Source organism: Filicampus tigris, chromosome 18 (assembly GCF_054856515.1).
Source record: "Filicampus tigris isolate MCC_2025a chromosome 18, RoL_Ftig_1.0, whole genome shotgun sequence".
Lineage (NCBI taxonomy): Eukaryota > Metazoa > Chordata > Actinopteri > Syngnathiformes > Syngnathidae > Filicampus > Filicampus tigris.
Genome location: NC_141234.1, coordinates 9,297,501 through 9,311,867, shown reverse-complemented (window position 1 = coordinate 9,311,867; position 14,367 = coordinate 9,297,501). Strand labels below are relative to the sequence as shown.

General features: G+C 44.0%; 1 protein-coding gene across 2 annotated transcripts in view; it reads left to right on the top strand.

The window, feature by feature from the left end:
• The first annotated feature begins 517 nt into the window (after positions 1–517).
• The window catches only part of hycc1 (hyccin PI4KA lipid kinase complex subunit 1), a 15,004-nt gene continuing 1,154 nt past the window's right edge, over positions 518–14,367 (top strand). The window contains exons 1-13 of one of the 2 annotated variants that reach the window (XM_086014724.1): positions 518–680; positions 6,125–6,206; positions 6,529–6,630; positions 6,792–6,971; positions 8,294–8,374; positions 8,447–8,562; positions 9,211–9,306; positions 9,498–9,614; positions 9,806–9,893; positions 10,802–10,964; positions 12,208–12,478; positions 12,511–12,548; positions 13,871–14,367. The exon at positions 13,871–14,367 is cut by the window's right edge and continues 1,154 nt beyond it. In XM_086014724.1, the coding sequence (XP_085870850.1) occupies positions 6,156–6,206; positions 6,529–6,630; positions 6,792–6,971; positions 8,294–8,374; positions 8,447–8,562; positions 9,211–9,306; positions 9,498–9,614; positions 9,806–9,893; positions 10,802–10,964; positions 12,208–12,478; positions 12,511–12,548; positions 13,871–14,367 (1,800 nt within the window). In that variant the 5' untranslated portion in view covers positions 518–680; positions 6,125–6,155. The remainder of the gene's footprint in view (positions 681–6,124; positions 6,207–6,528; positions 6,631–6,791; positions 6,972–8,293; positions 8,375–8,446; positions 8,563–9,210; positions 9,307–9,497; positions 9,615–9,805; positions 9,894–10,801; positions 10,965–12,207; positions 12,479–12,510; positions 12,549–13,870) is intronic. The other variant, XM_086014723.1, reaches the window with a different exon arrangement.

Below are 14,367 nucleotides of genomic sequence, written 5' to 3'. Positions count from 1 at the left end.
TTAATACTCCCGGCCTGAAATGAAGAAAACATCACAGGATGTTGAGGGAGCAGATTTTTTCTAATCATTTAGGACAAAGTCAAATGATATTACAAATGTTTAATCTCCCATTACTGTGAAAGCCTGCCCACAAATCATCGAGTGCTATTTGATAATTTATTTTCTATTTATACTCTATTGTACCGAGGTTCACGGTCAAATTGCCAGGCATAATTCAAAATAGATTGTTTTCTGATAGTGAATGTTCAGCATTTGGTGTGTGAAAATGACAACATTAGACTTGTTGCACAAATTGACATACAATACTTTGTCAAGTAATTCATTGAAATACATCTGACAGATCACTCATGCGCCGAGAGAGAGAGAGAGAGCGCGACTGACAGCTACAACCTACAGTGATCGTGGAAATCACCAACGCAAGAATTCGATTGGTTTATAAATTCAGAGGGCGGGGCAACCTCACTTCCTATTCGTCTCTCATTGGCCCACTCTTTCTTTTCCTTTCGTTGAGTACGAGAGCTCCCACTTAAAGATGGTTTGACTGAGAAAAGTAACCACGATGAAGGAGCGGGTCTGCTGCATTACTGAAGGAAATAAAGCAGCAGGGAAGTGATGCTTATTTACTTGTTGTCGGAACGCACCAGGACGACACTCGCAGGAGCTTCACGGATAGCATGCCAGTAAGGAAATAAAAACTTGTCCCGGTTTAGTTGTTGTCGCGCCTTAGCCGAGCTAGCTAACTAGCTAAACCTGTCGCCAATCGTCATGACAGTTCGAAGTCATTCAGCCAAGATTAAGAGTGTGTGGCGGGCTCAGATTAATCTTTATTACCTGGATGGCGCTGTTTTAACACAAACGTCGAGCAAACTAATGCTTGCATTGGCACTGAGAAACATTTGCTGGGGTAGCAGTCAGTTTTTGTAAGTGCGAATTGGTGTAGTGGAGTAATATGAGATGTGCAAAATTTGCAATTGCTGTATAGTATAGCGATGGTTGCGGCATAGCGGACGTGTGGTGTCATTTTCCACAGAGAAAGACTTTGCGCCGGACTCTTGGTTTAGAGAGGCTGTGTGGGTGTGTTCCCTAGCAGACAAACCACCACTACACAGTGCTGTGGTAAAGCGTTGTTATATCTGTCCAAGCATCATGTGATGCAGCTGTCAGGGGACACTGACTGTGAAAGTGTCTCTAGTTGCACAGATTTTGTCTTATTTTTTTGTTTCCAAAAAAGAGCCTTGATCATGATCCAAGCCATAGAGGAGTATTGATCTGTAGCTACATGAGAGGGACAAAATATTAGACGCCACAGGATGATATGGTCTCAAAACAAAATCTGAGTTCGGATTAATTCCTGTGATGTCAATTTGAATTTGGTTAATTTTCCAGCCCTAACTGTGACTGTTAATGGTTGTTTGTTTATCTGAGTTGTCAGATTGCATGGCTCAACCGTTCCATATGGTTGTCTGTTTTTTTCTGACGTGAACTTGACTTGGGCAAAAAATGTGTGGTTTGGAAACGCATACCTTGTGATCCAGCAGGGAGGGATGGCAAACAGGCAGGATACTGGACCTCGAGGGCCGGAATTGCCCACCCCTGTGCTAGAGGCATCGGAGGAGTCGTCAACTTGTCAGCACTTAGTGTGCTTTCATAAACTAGCTCCTCTCTGTTTGCAGTCATGTTGTTAGTGCAATCAGTGCACTTAAGAATGTGCTTTGAGCTATGAAAGCCGCCCCAAAAAATCTGTTATTAAAAAAAAAAAATATATCATCCTGAGAAATAAAATCAAATTAATCACCCAAGCCTACTCTCAGTATAATACAATATTTGTATAACGAACTGTTTAATAAATACCAACCGAGGTGTCAGTGTTTACAGTGTATGTCTTTTCATACATGCATACAACTATAGGCAGCCTTATTATAAGTGTGTGCAATTATTTCTCAGGACTGCTCATAGTTTTTTGTTTTTTTTGACAGTCAAGCTGGTCTTGGAGCTCGAAGAAAGCGTTGCACTGCTTGTCACGATGCATCAGATGACCACACAATCCTCCTGTTCTGTGAATTATCCAACCAAGTTGTGTAATGTGCGGCGTTTGAATTCACTGTGGGGAAGGTGCTATTCGTCTTCTCTAAAGGCAATGATGAAAGTGGAGATTCAGTCGTTTCACAGCGGCGTAACAAGCTATTTCAGACTGTCGCGGAAAATGGCCGTGTTTACCATGTATGCTCCGATTAATGAAGGAAGAGGGCTTGGAGAGAGAGGATCGCGTTAGGCGACGATGCATCACCAGCTTAAGAGCGTGGGCTGCTGCAAGAGGTTTCCTGTCTGTTTGAGCCCTCCATCCATCTCCCATAACTGCAAAAACCACACGCTAAAAATATATAGCTGAGCTCCGATATATGAGATGCTGCCTTGCACTTTTCAACAGGTTGAACTGTCATGCAAATATAAAACATAATAATAACAACAAATGAGGATGTTTGAGACAAGAGTAGCGGCACTTGTTCCACTTCCTGTTTCTTTTCATGTCAGCAGTTAAGAAAGTGCAGTCGAATGAGAAAACAAAAAAACACTCTTAACTTCAATACAAAATTCTTTCAGAACTTTTCAGCAATGTGGTCTTGCCAGTGTTGGTCGATTTGTGATAATCTGGTTTCATCTTGCACTCTGGCCCGTACCACAGGAAAAAGCAGCCGGGGCAGCTCAGCTACTCTTAATACCACCCACTTCATTGTTTCCTTCTTTTTTTTTTTCTTGAGTTCCTCATTTCAAGCTTTCTATCACACCACTGATCCACATTTCAGCATGCACGTGTATAGGGAATAAACAGGAGGTAGGCCGCTAGGACTGTTAGACTCTAACTTTTTTATGTTAATGCATGAGAAGTAGGGCTGAAGGATTTTGAAAAATCGATGTGGGATTTCATGTGTCAATCTGACATAAAGCCCCGACCGGTGGAGGGTTGCAGTGATAGTTGACTTTGTGGACTTTTCTCCCATCTCCCTACTGCATCTCTGGAGCTCAGCCACAGCGATCTTTGGGTTCTTCTTTGCCTTTCTCACCCAGGCTCTTCTCCCACGATTGCTGAATTTGGCTGTCTAGGAAGAGTTGCGGTCATCCCAAACTTCTTCCATTTGAGGATTCTGGAGGCCACTGTGCTCTTAGAAATTCTTTTGTAACCTTGGCCAGATCTGTGCCTTGCCACAATTCTGTCTCTGATCACCTTGGACAGTTCCTTCGACCTCATGATTCTCATTTTCTCTGACATGCACTGTGAGCTGAAAGGTCTAATTTAGACCTTTCCTAATCAAGTCCAATCAGTTTAATTAAACACAACTGGACTCCAATAAAGGAGTGGAACCATCTCAAGGAGGGTTAGAAGAAATGACCAGCATGTGAGTTAAATATGAAGGTCGCTGCAAAGGGACTTTTTTTTTTTTTAATAAATTTGCAAAAATATCTGCATTTCAGTTTTTTTCTGTCAAGATTTGGTGCTGACTGTACATTAATGAGAATTTAAACGAACTTTTTTGATTTTGGCAAATGGCTGCAATGACTCAGAAAGTGGAAAAATTTCAAGGGGTGGGAATACTTTCCGTAGCCACTGTATATCGTCTCTGTCCTGTGAAAAACACTCCCAAGTTTGGAAACTTTTTTTTTTTTTTTAATTATTTTCACATCAATGCGATGTCCGTAACGCGGAAACACCATTCATGTAAAAATAAGAAAAATGAAAAAAAAAGATGGAGACAAGTGTTTTTCACAGGACGATATGTCTCTTGTACTCCGTCGACCGTGCCACGCGTTCATGTACGCGTGTGACGTTAAGGACAGAGGCGTGGGTAGCTTGCGAGCTGGCTCTCAGGAACAGGTTTGTTCAAACCAGCCGCCGAATAAACACACTTACACATTCACCGATTACTTTGAAACCTTCTTCCTCTCTCCCTGGAAATCTGATAACTTGTCTGCCAACATTCTCATAATCTGTAATAATTCATATCAGTGTTTCCATGTCCCATTCGTCTGGTTGCCTCAGGCAGTTTGAGAACATAATGAAATTCTTTTATTGACCCGTCCGACTCACTTGTATTGCGTTACGGATCTCCTGGGTGTGGTACACATTCCTTTTACCCATCGCCTCGGCATACATCCAATTATCTCTCGCTTTGTTGCCGTTGCGATTGATCCGCGCTCTATTCCGCGCCTGTGCCTCTCACCCACATCGCTTGCATTAAGTTCCACATGGCCGTGTCGTGTTACTTCTCGCTGTTGATGTTGTGCTCCCACTTGCTTAAAGTGATTTATTTGTGTGTGTGCGTGCGTGTGTGATGCTGCGAGGCGATTCCTTCCTTCAAGTCGTCCCTCTCCTCATATTGATTTGCGTCGCGATCCTCGTCTCGACGAGCAAGCGGACTAGAAGATGACAGGAGGACAAATACATTCCCGATGACATAATTGCTCGGCGTTGTGTAATCTCCGGTGGCGGTTGAGTTTCTGTTTCTCGCTCGGGGCTGTCAGTAGTACATCAACAGAACAAGCCATTTCCTTTCAGTGGATTTATAGCCTGATTTGTTGGCTGGGTTTTGCGTCCTCCATCATTCATAGCCCGTTTATTTATTTATTCCGTTTTTCGTTTTCATTTAACAATGTCAACACTGCATGTAAAAAGGTTATTTTATGATAGTATGTGTTGCAGCATGAAGCCTGATAGGCCTTTTGCAAGTGGCTCCAGTTGTCTCTTTAAATCCCATATCTGATTTAAAAAAAAAAAAAAAAATTACACGAAAAATCCACAATTGTCACTGAACTCATTTAAAACCGACTAATTTAAAACTAGAATTTGCAATGCCTGATTTTTAGTTGGTAATTTTCAGTACATTTTATGATTAATTTTCTCAATAACCATTTTGGGTTGTTCTTTCTTTAATTTTCAGGTGTGTGTAGTTTCTTTCCCTCCATTCACTTTAACTATAAATTGCATCCGAGAAACCAAATAAACCCTTAGGAGGGAAACTGAAAAAAAAATAAAATAAAAAAAAGGACTGAGTCACACTCTAAACACAGCCTTATTTTGTTTGCCTGCCTGCTATTAACGCACATGTACAACCTAGGCCAAGATTTCAGCACTCTATTACATGTGACGGAACAATGCACTAATTTCCCTTAATGCAGGCCGTTCCGTCTCATAATCCGTCTCCTTTTAATGAGTGGCTGGCTCCCCACCACCCTCCCCCCACTTGTCATTCTCATCACTGGCACAGTCCAAAAATGGACACCTGGCTGCCTTTTAGGGGCCGCGCACCAAAATAATACCAAATAAAGCCATTATTTGTGAAAGGAAAGTAAAGCGGGGGAGGGGGAGGTGGAGCATGGAGAGGAAAGCTACATATATTTTCGGACAAGAATATTATTGATTGTCTCCCTGGGCTGAAGTGTTATTACATTTTAGTTATGTTTCACAAACCACAGACCAAACATGGACTCCGCATTCCTCTTGCCCGTTTATCCATGGTTGTTTAGTTTAACAGCGTATTACCATGAGCTACATCTGTTTGACTAGCTAATGTTTTTTTTTGTTGTACGTTTTCAGTTGTAGAGGATGAATAATGCTCATGTTAATCATGCCCCGTCAGCACCGCATTTGCGATAATTCATGTTTTACCCAGAATGAAATTCATCAAATGATCCCTTAGCTCATTCACTGCCATTGACGTATTTATTTGTCTTTTCACAGTCCGGCCATTCAATTTTCAAACGTTAGGGCAAAAGAGAAAATGTCTGGCAATGAATGAGTTAAATACTGTACTGCTAGCACTGAGTTTTATTTCGCAAATAAAAATTGGACCCTAACAAAACGATAGCCTTTTTTAGGCTGTAATTGTGCTTAAAAGTTATTTCCGCCATACTTGGAGATGCCAGTTTTTTTTTTTTCCTGAGGCGCAAGCATTCCTGACAAAGTATTCAGAATGTTCCTGAGAGGAAACTGTCAGGTTTTTCCGTCTATGTAAGAATAGCTTTTTCTGTCCCCGCGACATTGACGGCCGTGTGTGAGCCCAAATTGACTTTTACATTTTGTTTGTCGTGTGTGTTTTTATGACCTGACTTTTTTTTGTGTTTTGTGTAGGTAGAGGTGACGCCTCTTCAAATGCAGGAACATGTTGGCTATGGACCAAGGAGTGGTGGAGGAATGGCTGTCGGAATATAAGGTACAGTAAAGCTCTTTGAGATGGAGACTGTTTAAAAACTTTTTTTAAAAATTATAATAAAAAATAAAATAAAAATAAAAAAATAGCCTGCCTGCACATTTTCGATAAATTCAAAGTTGAATGTACAAAAACAACATTCAAACTTATTAACCCCAACTCCCAAAAAAAATCTCAGTTTAAAAACACACAGTTTAAAAAAACAAACAAAAAAAAAGCTCTTTTAAATCTATAGCAGGGTTGCGTGAACGACCGCAAACCGTCACAGCAATTAACATGATCATTTCATTTCGATGTCGAACAAACTTTACTTTCTGTATTTCAGACCTTGCCTGACAGCGCCGTGTCAGCCTATGCTGCATCACTTAAAGACAAAGGTGCCCTTGTCCCTGCACTCTACAAAGTCATCCGGGAGAATTACAGTGAAGTATGGACATCGCCTTTCCAAATATATCCGAACGCTGAACATCAATTCTACTAGTTAGATAATATTTGAGGCATTGATTTGAACTGGCGTTTTGTTTTTGATTTGTCTTTTTTGTGTGTGTGTGTGTGTGTGTGTGTATTTTTGTGTTTTCTCATCCTCAGCTGCTGGAGCCAGTGTGTCACCAGTTGTTTGAGTTTTACCGAAGCGGTGAGCCGCAGCTGCAGCGTTTCACTCTTCAGTTCCTTCCGGAGCTCCTGTGGAGCCTTCTGTCTGTCAGCGCGGCCAGGGACCCGCACACCTCGGGCTGCATCGAGGCCCTGCTGCTCGGCATTTACAACTTGGTAGGTGGGTGGGGAGGGGGGTGATGAGTGTGGCGGCTGTTTCCATGAATTAAATTCAAATCAACATCACAATGTAGCGGAATGCAATTTTCAAATCTCAGAGGCAGCTTCATTTCAGTCGGTATGCTTTATTTATTTATTTTTTTATATAGATGTTATTGATTTTATGTAATTATGTAGTGTCTAAATTAATTCAATGCTTAAAACAAATTCAATCCCAAGGACATATTTTTTTGTCGTTTAAAGGGGGGGAATTAACCCAAACATATTTTTTTTTCAAGAATATGTTCCCAGCAGGCCCACTTGTTGAAACACTGCATTCTAATTGATTTAACGTTTGTGGAATATGAGTTAAGCAGCGAAATCCACCCGTTTTTAGCCATCTCTGACAGAAGTCACAAAATGGCGACCCCCAGAGATGGCTAAAAATGAGTGGATTAACTCTTATTCCACATATTGCATTTGTGGAATATTTTCACTAGTGGGCTTGCATAGAACATATTCTTGAATAAAATGTGTTTGGGTTGACTTCCCCTTTAACCCATAAGACCAAAACATTTGTATGATAAATCTATTGTTTATTGTAGTAGATTAATTTATCGCTTGTACCTTTTAAAAAACACACAATCATGAAAAAATAATCACACCTAAATCGCCATCGCAATATTGAGGAGGCAAAAAAAAAAAAATGCAATTACCTGTACTTAATTTTTTATAAATTGTCCTTATTAGTTTTTATGCAGTTTTGTTTGCTGGAACACATTCTGAAAACCACCTTGAATAAATCCCACCCCCCACCCACCCACCCCACCCCGCCCCTCCCCTCAAAACAATCTGTAATACTCTTTTTCCATTTATACTGTAGCCTTTCGGCTTTCTTCGAAAGCAGTCTCAGCCACTCCGATTTATGAGATGGCCGCGACATGGACGGACGGGCCTTGCCTACAAATAACCCCGCACAGCTCTCTCCCTGTTTGTATGCGGCTCGAATCCATTTGGGCTGCTGATGTTCTGTGCGATGTCTCTCTTCCCGTCTGCATAGCAGAATAGGTCACGTGTCACTCGGCGCACGTTGCTCTCCTCCTTATAATTGATATGACATTAACAAGCACTGAAGGAGGGCGGGGGGGGGGGGGGGGGTGTTACACAAACCCTGAGGTGTGTTGGCATGGGTGTACACACACACACACACCACAGTGTGAAGACAAGAGTTTTTCTGGAGCGCAAGCTCTTACTGGTATGGTGCTTTTTTTTTTTTTTTTTTTTTTTTTTTTCCCCACCGACGGATGTTCTTTGTCCTCCTTGTTTTTCTTTCCCCGCAGGAAATAGTTGATAAAGATGGGCAGAGTAAAGTTTTATCCTTCACTGTTCCTTCGCTCTCCAAACCTTCCGTGTACCACGAGGTAAGACGCACAAGCGTCAAAGAAATGTGCCGTCGGGAAAACCGCAAAAAAAATGTCTTCTTGATCTTTCAGCCGTCTACCATCGGCTCCATGGCCCTGACCGAAGGGGCTCTCGCCAATCACGGTTTGAGCAGGGTGGTGTACAGCGGGCCCCTCCTCCAGAGGGAAAACTTTACCGCACAAAACAGGTGATGAGAATTATTTGATAGTAGCCTGTCAGCTGATTGTGATTGCGTAAAGTTATTTTGGTTACAGGCGCTCTTTACACAAATTGAAAGTGCTTAAAATTCGCACCCCAAGAACGAAATGTGCTTTTTGGTTGGCATCTCGGATTTAACATCAGCTGTCCAGCCTTATTAATGTTGAAGTTGCCGTTTTGCTTTTAGGGGGCTCTGTCATGTGATTTCGGGAACCCCAAGGCTGCCAAACTGAGGAGGTCATTCTTTGACTTGGCCTCAAGATTTGTTTGGCTGGCCAACTGAAATTTGAAGTGATGCGAAAGTCATCTTTATTTATATCGTCAGCAAACGTGCGGTGTCCAAACGACGGCACGGCCATTTTTTTTTTTTCGTGCGTTCAAAATAAATGTTTTAATAAATGTGGCGTTATTTCATTTGGAACGCAGTACCTGCTAATCAATAGGTCATAGGATTTTTTTTTTAACTCATTCACTGCCATTGACGAATTTACTTGTCTTTTCACAGTCCAGCCATTCAATCCCAGGAATTTATTTATATTTTTTTAGAACCTTTTTTTTTTCAAAAATGAGGGTAAAAGAGGGTCTGAAAATGTCTGTCGGTGAATGAGTTAATAGTTTTTTTGTTTTTTTTCTCCAGATTTGAGGTGCTGACCTTCCTGTTGCTGTGCTACAACGCTGCTCTCAGCTACATGAGCTCCACTTCCCTCCAGTCCCTCTGCCAGATCAGCTCCAGGTTCAAACATGCGTCCTACTCTCACAAAAGATTGGATTAAAATGCATTCCCTCACATACTCTGAAGCGTTTTGGAGCGGCTGTTCTTCCTCCCATTCGGAGATCCTGTTCCAGTTCGATAGCCGCGATAGTGCAACTTCCCTGTTCTAGCGATTCAACTTCTCATTATTATGTTGTCGGTTTCTCCTCCAGAGTGTGCATATGTGGTTACCCGCGGCAACAGATACGGCGCTATAAAGGTATTAGCACGCGGATGACGGTTACGTCAGAGTTCTTGGTTCAGCTTCTCACGGGGATACACTACGCATTGTGAGTGTACCCGCACACACATTTGATTTGATATCATCTCAGTTTTGTACAGATTTCCTCATCTGTTGAAATTCTTTTATTGATTCTGCGATGTTGCCTACGTTGCTCATACCTGTGTTTGTCAAAACGTGTGTTTCTTGTACACGGGGGGGGGGGCGGTGATTTAATCTACCTGCCTCAATCGTGTGTAGGTGTAACGGGGAAGCGGAACTTGGATCCAAAGCCTTGGATGATGTCCTTTATCGGGCCCGGCTGGAGTTGTTCCCTGAAGCGCTGTTGGTGAGTCCGATACTAAACGTCGACGGTTATGTGTGATGCGGACACACATGCTCGCCGGTATATTGGCTTTCGTTTACAGCACACGACGCTGCATTGTGCCGGTCGGCGTGTCAGGCTGCAAACTGTGCGTAATCCCACTAGATTATTTACATGCTTTGCACTCTGCTCTGTTTAGCTGTAATCCTCGTGGGGGGAAGCAGATTGAACATAAGCCTACAGTATTACTACACCAGTCGAGGTGCATTCGCCCACGATAATGAAAACACACGATTTATGGATTTCACCTCACGGGACCGATATGGATTGCACTTTTCAAATCATGCTAGCGTTCACGTGTTAAAGAGCCTGGACAAACTAAGTGCACGCAAATATTCACTTTTGATTGATACTCAGAGGAGGAGCCGAGTGCAGTTTAGCGCAAACTATAAAATTGCACCCTTGTAAACTGCTCCTGTAGTCATAGCCACTATACTTTTATTTTTCAGTGTTAATCAAACCTATTGCGTTACATCCAGCCCTTGTGCCACATTGCATTAGATTGACACCCAATGAAGTGGCCAGAGAGTACATGCCCCCCCCCCCATTTGAACAAAAGCCACATTGTTCTGGCATCGTGACCTTCTTCCACTCTCTGCTGTCCCATGTTCCTTTTAAGAATTTCCCCCCCCCCGAGTGCAAAGACTTGTAAATGCTCTTAACTCGGTGGCCTCTAAGATTTTAAACTTTCTCCGGTGCGCAATTCTGAAAGAAATCGGATTTGGTTAAGCCCCTTGTTCAGCAGACTGTTCCAGGTGTTGTCAATGATGCTTTTTGTTATCGTTATGATTGGCAGGGGCGGCGCATTTTATTTATTGATCTGTTCCTGCATTCATGATATTTCTGTCATTGTGTTTTGTCCCATCCATCAGGTGGGTAACGCCGTCAAGTCGACGCAGCAGGGCGCAGCTCTGAAAAGCAACACCAGGGAGGGCGCGCGTAGTATCCAGGTGGAGATCACACCCACCGCCTCCCGGATCTCGCGAAATGCCGTCACTTCTCTCTCCATAAGGGGCCACCGCTGGAAACGACACGGTGAGTGGCATGCGCGCCTGGTCGTGGCGATGTCAAATTCAAACGGGCGGGGGGGCGAATGAAACAGAAGACTGGAAACGCTCACACGCTGCACAGTTGAGAGCAAGCAGCCATTTCACTGTCCTGTCGTCACTGTCAAGTCTTGTCACCCGTCACCCCTTTTCGTTCATTTTTATCCAATGCAGTCAAGCTTTGTTCTTTATATTTACGGCAAATTTGTATACGGTGGACGCTCATTTGTCGCCGGGGATGCGTTCCGGTCTTCAACCCGCTAAAGGTGAAAATCCATGTTTTCAGCGAAACCATGTTTTAAAACATAAAATGTTCCCCCCCTGCCAAATTCTTTAGAAGCATTTAAAGTTATTAAAACACACTTTATAAAGTATTCCTTAGCACGCTCTCACTTTCAAGAAATGACTCTCGTGCACACAGTTTTGTTTGTAAGTTGTTTGTTGCTTACATTTGTAGTTTACTGTAAAACGGACACATAAAACAACATATGTAAAAGTTTACAGTAGAACCTCGTTTTTTTGGGGCGTGGGGGGGGATTAATACATTTCAGGAAATCTGAATAGCAGTGGGCCGTTGTGTATGACTGTGTCGGACCGCTTGAGGTTCACTGACGCTGGCCTGGTGGGGCCCGTCCAAATTTCACGAGAAATAGGCTGTAATCAACACATTCTTCTATTTAGTATTTTGAGTTTGTTCCAGATCAAATTGCCAATCACCTTTGACATTGGAAAGCACAGAAAATCTCAAATGTTCAATATTCAGTCAGATTTCATGCTGCAAAAAAAATGGGCCTTGCCGTCGGTTGAACCCTTGACGCACAATTTGCGAATGAACATACGACTCTCAATTGAGATTTTCCTTAATACTGTAACATACATTTTTTTTTTTTTTAAATCGGCAACGCAGCGGGGGTTCACTTCGCACGTTTCGCGTAGTATTTTAGATGAAGTTTCTGCATGGTGCTGATTGGCTCAAATCGATTCTGTCATTGTGAATTAAGATTTCATGCAAATGTTCTCCACAGCATATAATTTCGTCACATGTTGTGTACTTATCATGAGATATTTTTTTGTCTTTATCTTTTTGGTCCTGCATTAATTATTTTTTGTCTTGTTTTGTCATGGCCGTGTGTGCCTGTGCACATTGCCTTTTTCTTTTCCCATGTGTGCGCCTGATATGGATGCTTGTGTGCACGTGTGTTGTTCAAACCCCCCCCCCCACGCCGCACCAGCAGAGTCCCAGGAGGTGAGTGTAGACAGTGAGGCCACGCTGGGGGGCGTGGCCATCCCCGATATCAGTGTGACGGGCGTGAGCAGTGAGCGAATGCCCAACGGAGACTCCCTGCGACCACGCTCTGACGGCCGCACCCACCCGGATGGCGAAACTTTGGCAGGTGCTTCCGAGGTCAGCCCGGACCCCCGAAGTCATGAATCCAGCGCGCGGGGGCAGGAGGTCAGGAGGCAGAAGTCTGTGAGGCGAATGATGGAAAATGAGAGTTCTGGGTCAGCCTCCATAGGGAGGAGCCAGCACTAAGCCCTTCCTCCCCCTTGCCCCACTCCTGGGGTAACCTAGGTAACTGTCTGTGGGGGCGTGGTCTGAAATTTCCCCTCTCTTTTTAACTACCCCTTTTTTCCACTTACTGGCACTAGGGCTGAACAATTAAGAGGATTCAAATTTACATCTTAGTGTAGTAGGAAGCAGTTTTGAAATAGCGAAGGCTGATATTTTGGGAGGTAAAAAAAACTTCAGTTCGGTTGGTCGTTAGGCTTTATGTTTTTTATGTTTGCAGGACGGTACGCCACATTTGTTAGGTACGATTTTGTGTCCTTGTCATAGTGCAGTTGTTAACTCTTAAACTGCCATTCATGTTTTTTTGTAATAGTTTAATTCATTATTTGTGTTTTTTTTAAAAAATGTTTTTAAGATGCATAGTCAAAACAATCACATATTTAATCGCAACAATGACCGGGGAAAAAATAAATAAATCTCAAATCATTTCCCCAAATGGTTCAGCCCTAATTTGCACTCTTACTCAGTCAGTCCGACTGCTTTGACTCACTCTGTCCCCTGTGGCTCAGGCTTCCTCACCCCCCCCCCCCCCCCCCCGTTCCTCTCATTCATTCCAAAACAAACATTCCTAATCACAGCTGTATGTTATGTACAGCATATGACATCAAATGCTTCCGTTGTGGGCTCGTCTCTTCCAACAAATGTCGTGCCTCCTTGACAGCACTCCTGGGTTGCACCTGGACACTAGACAGAAGCTGGCCAAAGACATGCAGGTCTTCATTTAGAGCCAATCTAAAATGAAAACCGACTGTTTGAGACGGATTCATCGGCACATTGGATACATTAACACGAGCCTGCATTTCTAGTTACCAGCTTTTCACTGTTGTTCTTTCTATTCCACTACAACTGTTGTGTGTGTGCTTTTCTTGAGTGACTAACTTGTTTTCCAGTGCAGTTCACTTTCCATTTCGTGGTGTTTCCTAGGCTTCTCTCCTCCCCTGCCTCTTTTGGGACTTAACATGTCACTCCCCTGCCAATTAACCACATCTTTTGGCTAAGCTAACCTTTTGTTTGGGGTCGGAAAAATGGTCTTAAAGGCAGGTTGCAAGAAATCATCTCTCAGGCTGTGGTGATGGTGTGTTGGCGCCTCCTGCTGGCGGACAGTGATACGTTCAAATCTTTGCCATGCAGCCCGTGACTTGCTGTGCAGTTTTGTCCAAAGCGGTGATTCCCAACCACAGTGAAGTGGCACATTAGTGTGAGCTCATCACCTTTGCCGCGGAGGATTTTAACAGAACGTAACGGGCTGGATGACAAATGAGTTCTGTCCGCTCCCTTCACATGGCCCGTTGTTCATTCCTCCCTCTGTTGTGTCACGCCCGCAGACGCAGTGGATCTGGGTTCCCCGGATGAGCTGATGGATATTTCAGAGGCGGACGAAGGCCTGTGGCCGGGCGGGGCGGCGCCCGACGCGAAGCCGCCCACCATCACCATCAGCAACAGCGTGACCACGTTAAACCTGGGCGCTAAGGCCATGAAGAAATGTCGTCTGGGCGGGCGCGGGAGCAAGGACAGAGAGGCCAGCCCGCTCCCGGCCGGCCGGGCGTCCGGCGAGAGCGCCGAGGCGTCGGTCAAGCGCCTCACGCTCACTTCCTCCCAGTCTGTGCCCAAAGCGGGAGCTCTCACCAGCTTGACGCGCACTGCCAGCGCCGTGTTCTCCCGCTCTTTTGAGCAGGTAGCCGGCGGGACCGCCCCGCCCTCCGCTAACCACGCCACCCCAGATGTTGGCCATTTTTCTTGCAGCCTGCAGGAGGAAGGGACGGGCTATTCAAACCACACGCAGCGTTCGCCGAGCATCAGCGTGCACCTCGGCTCGGACCTC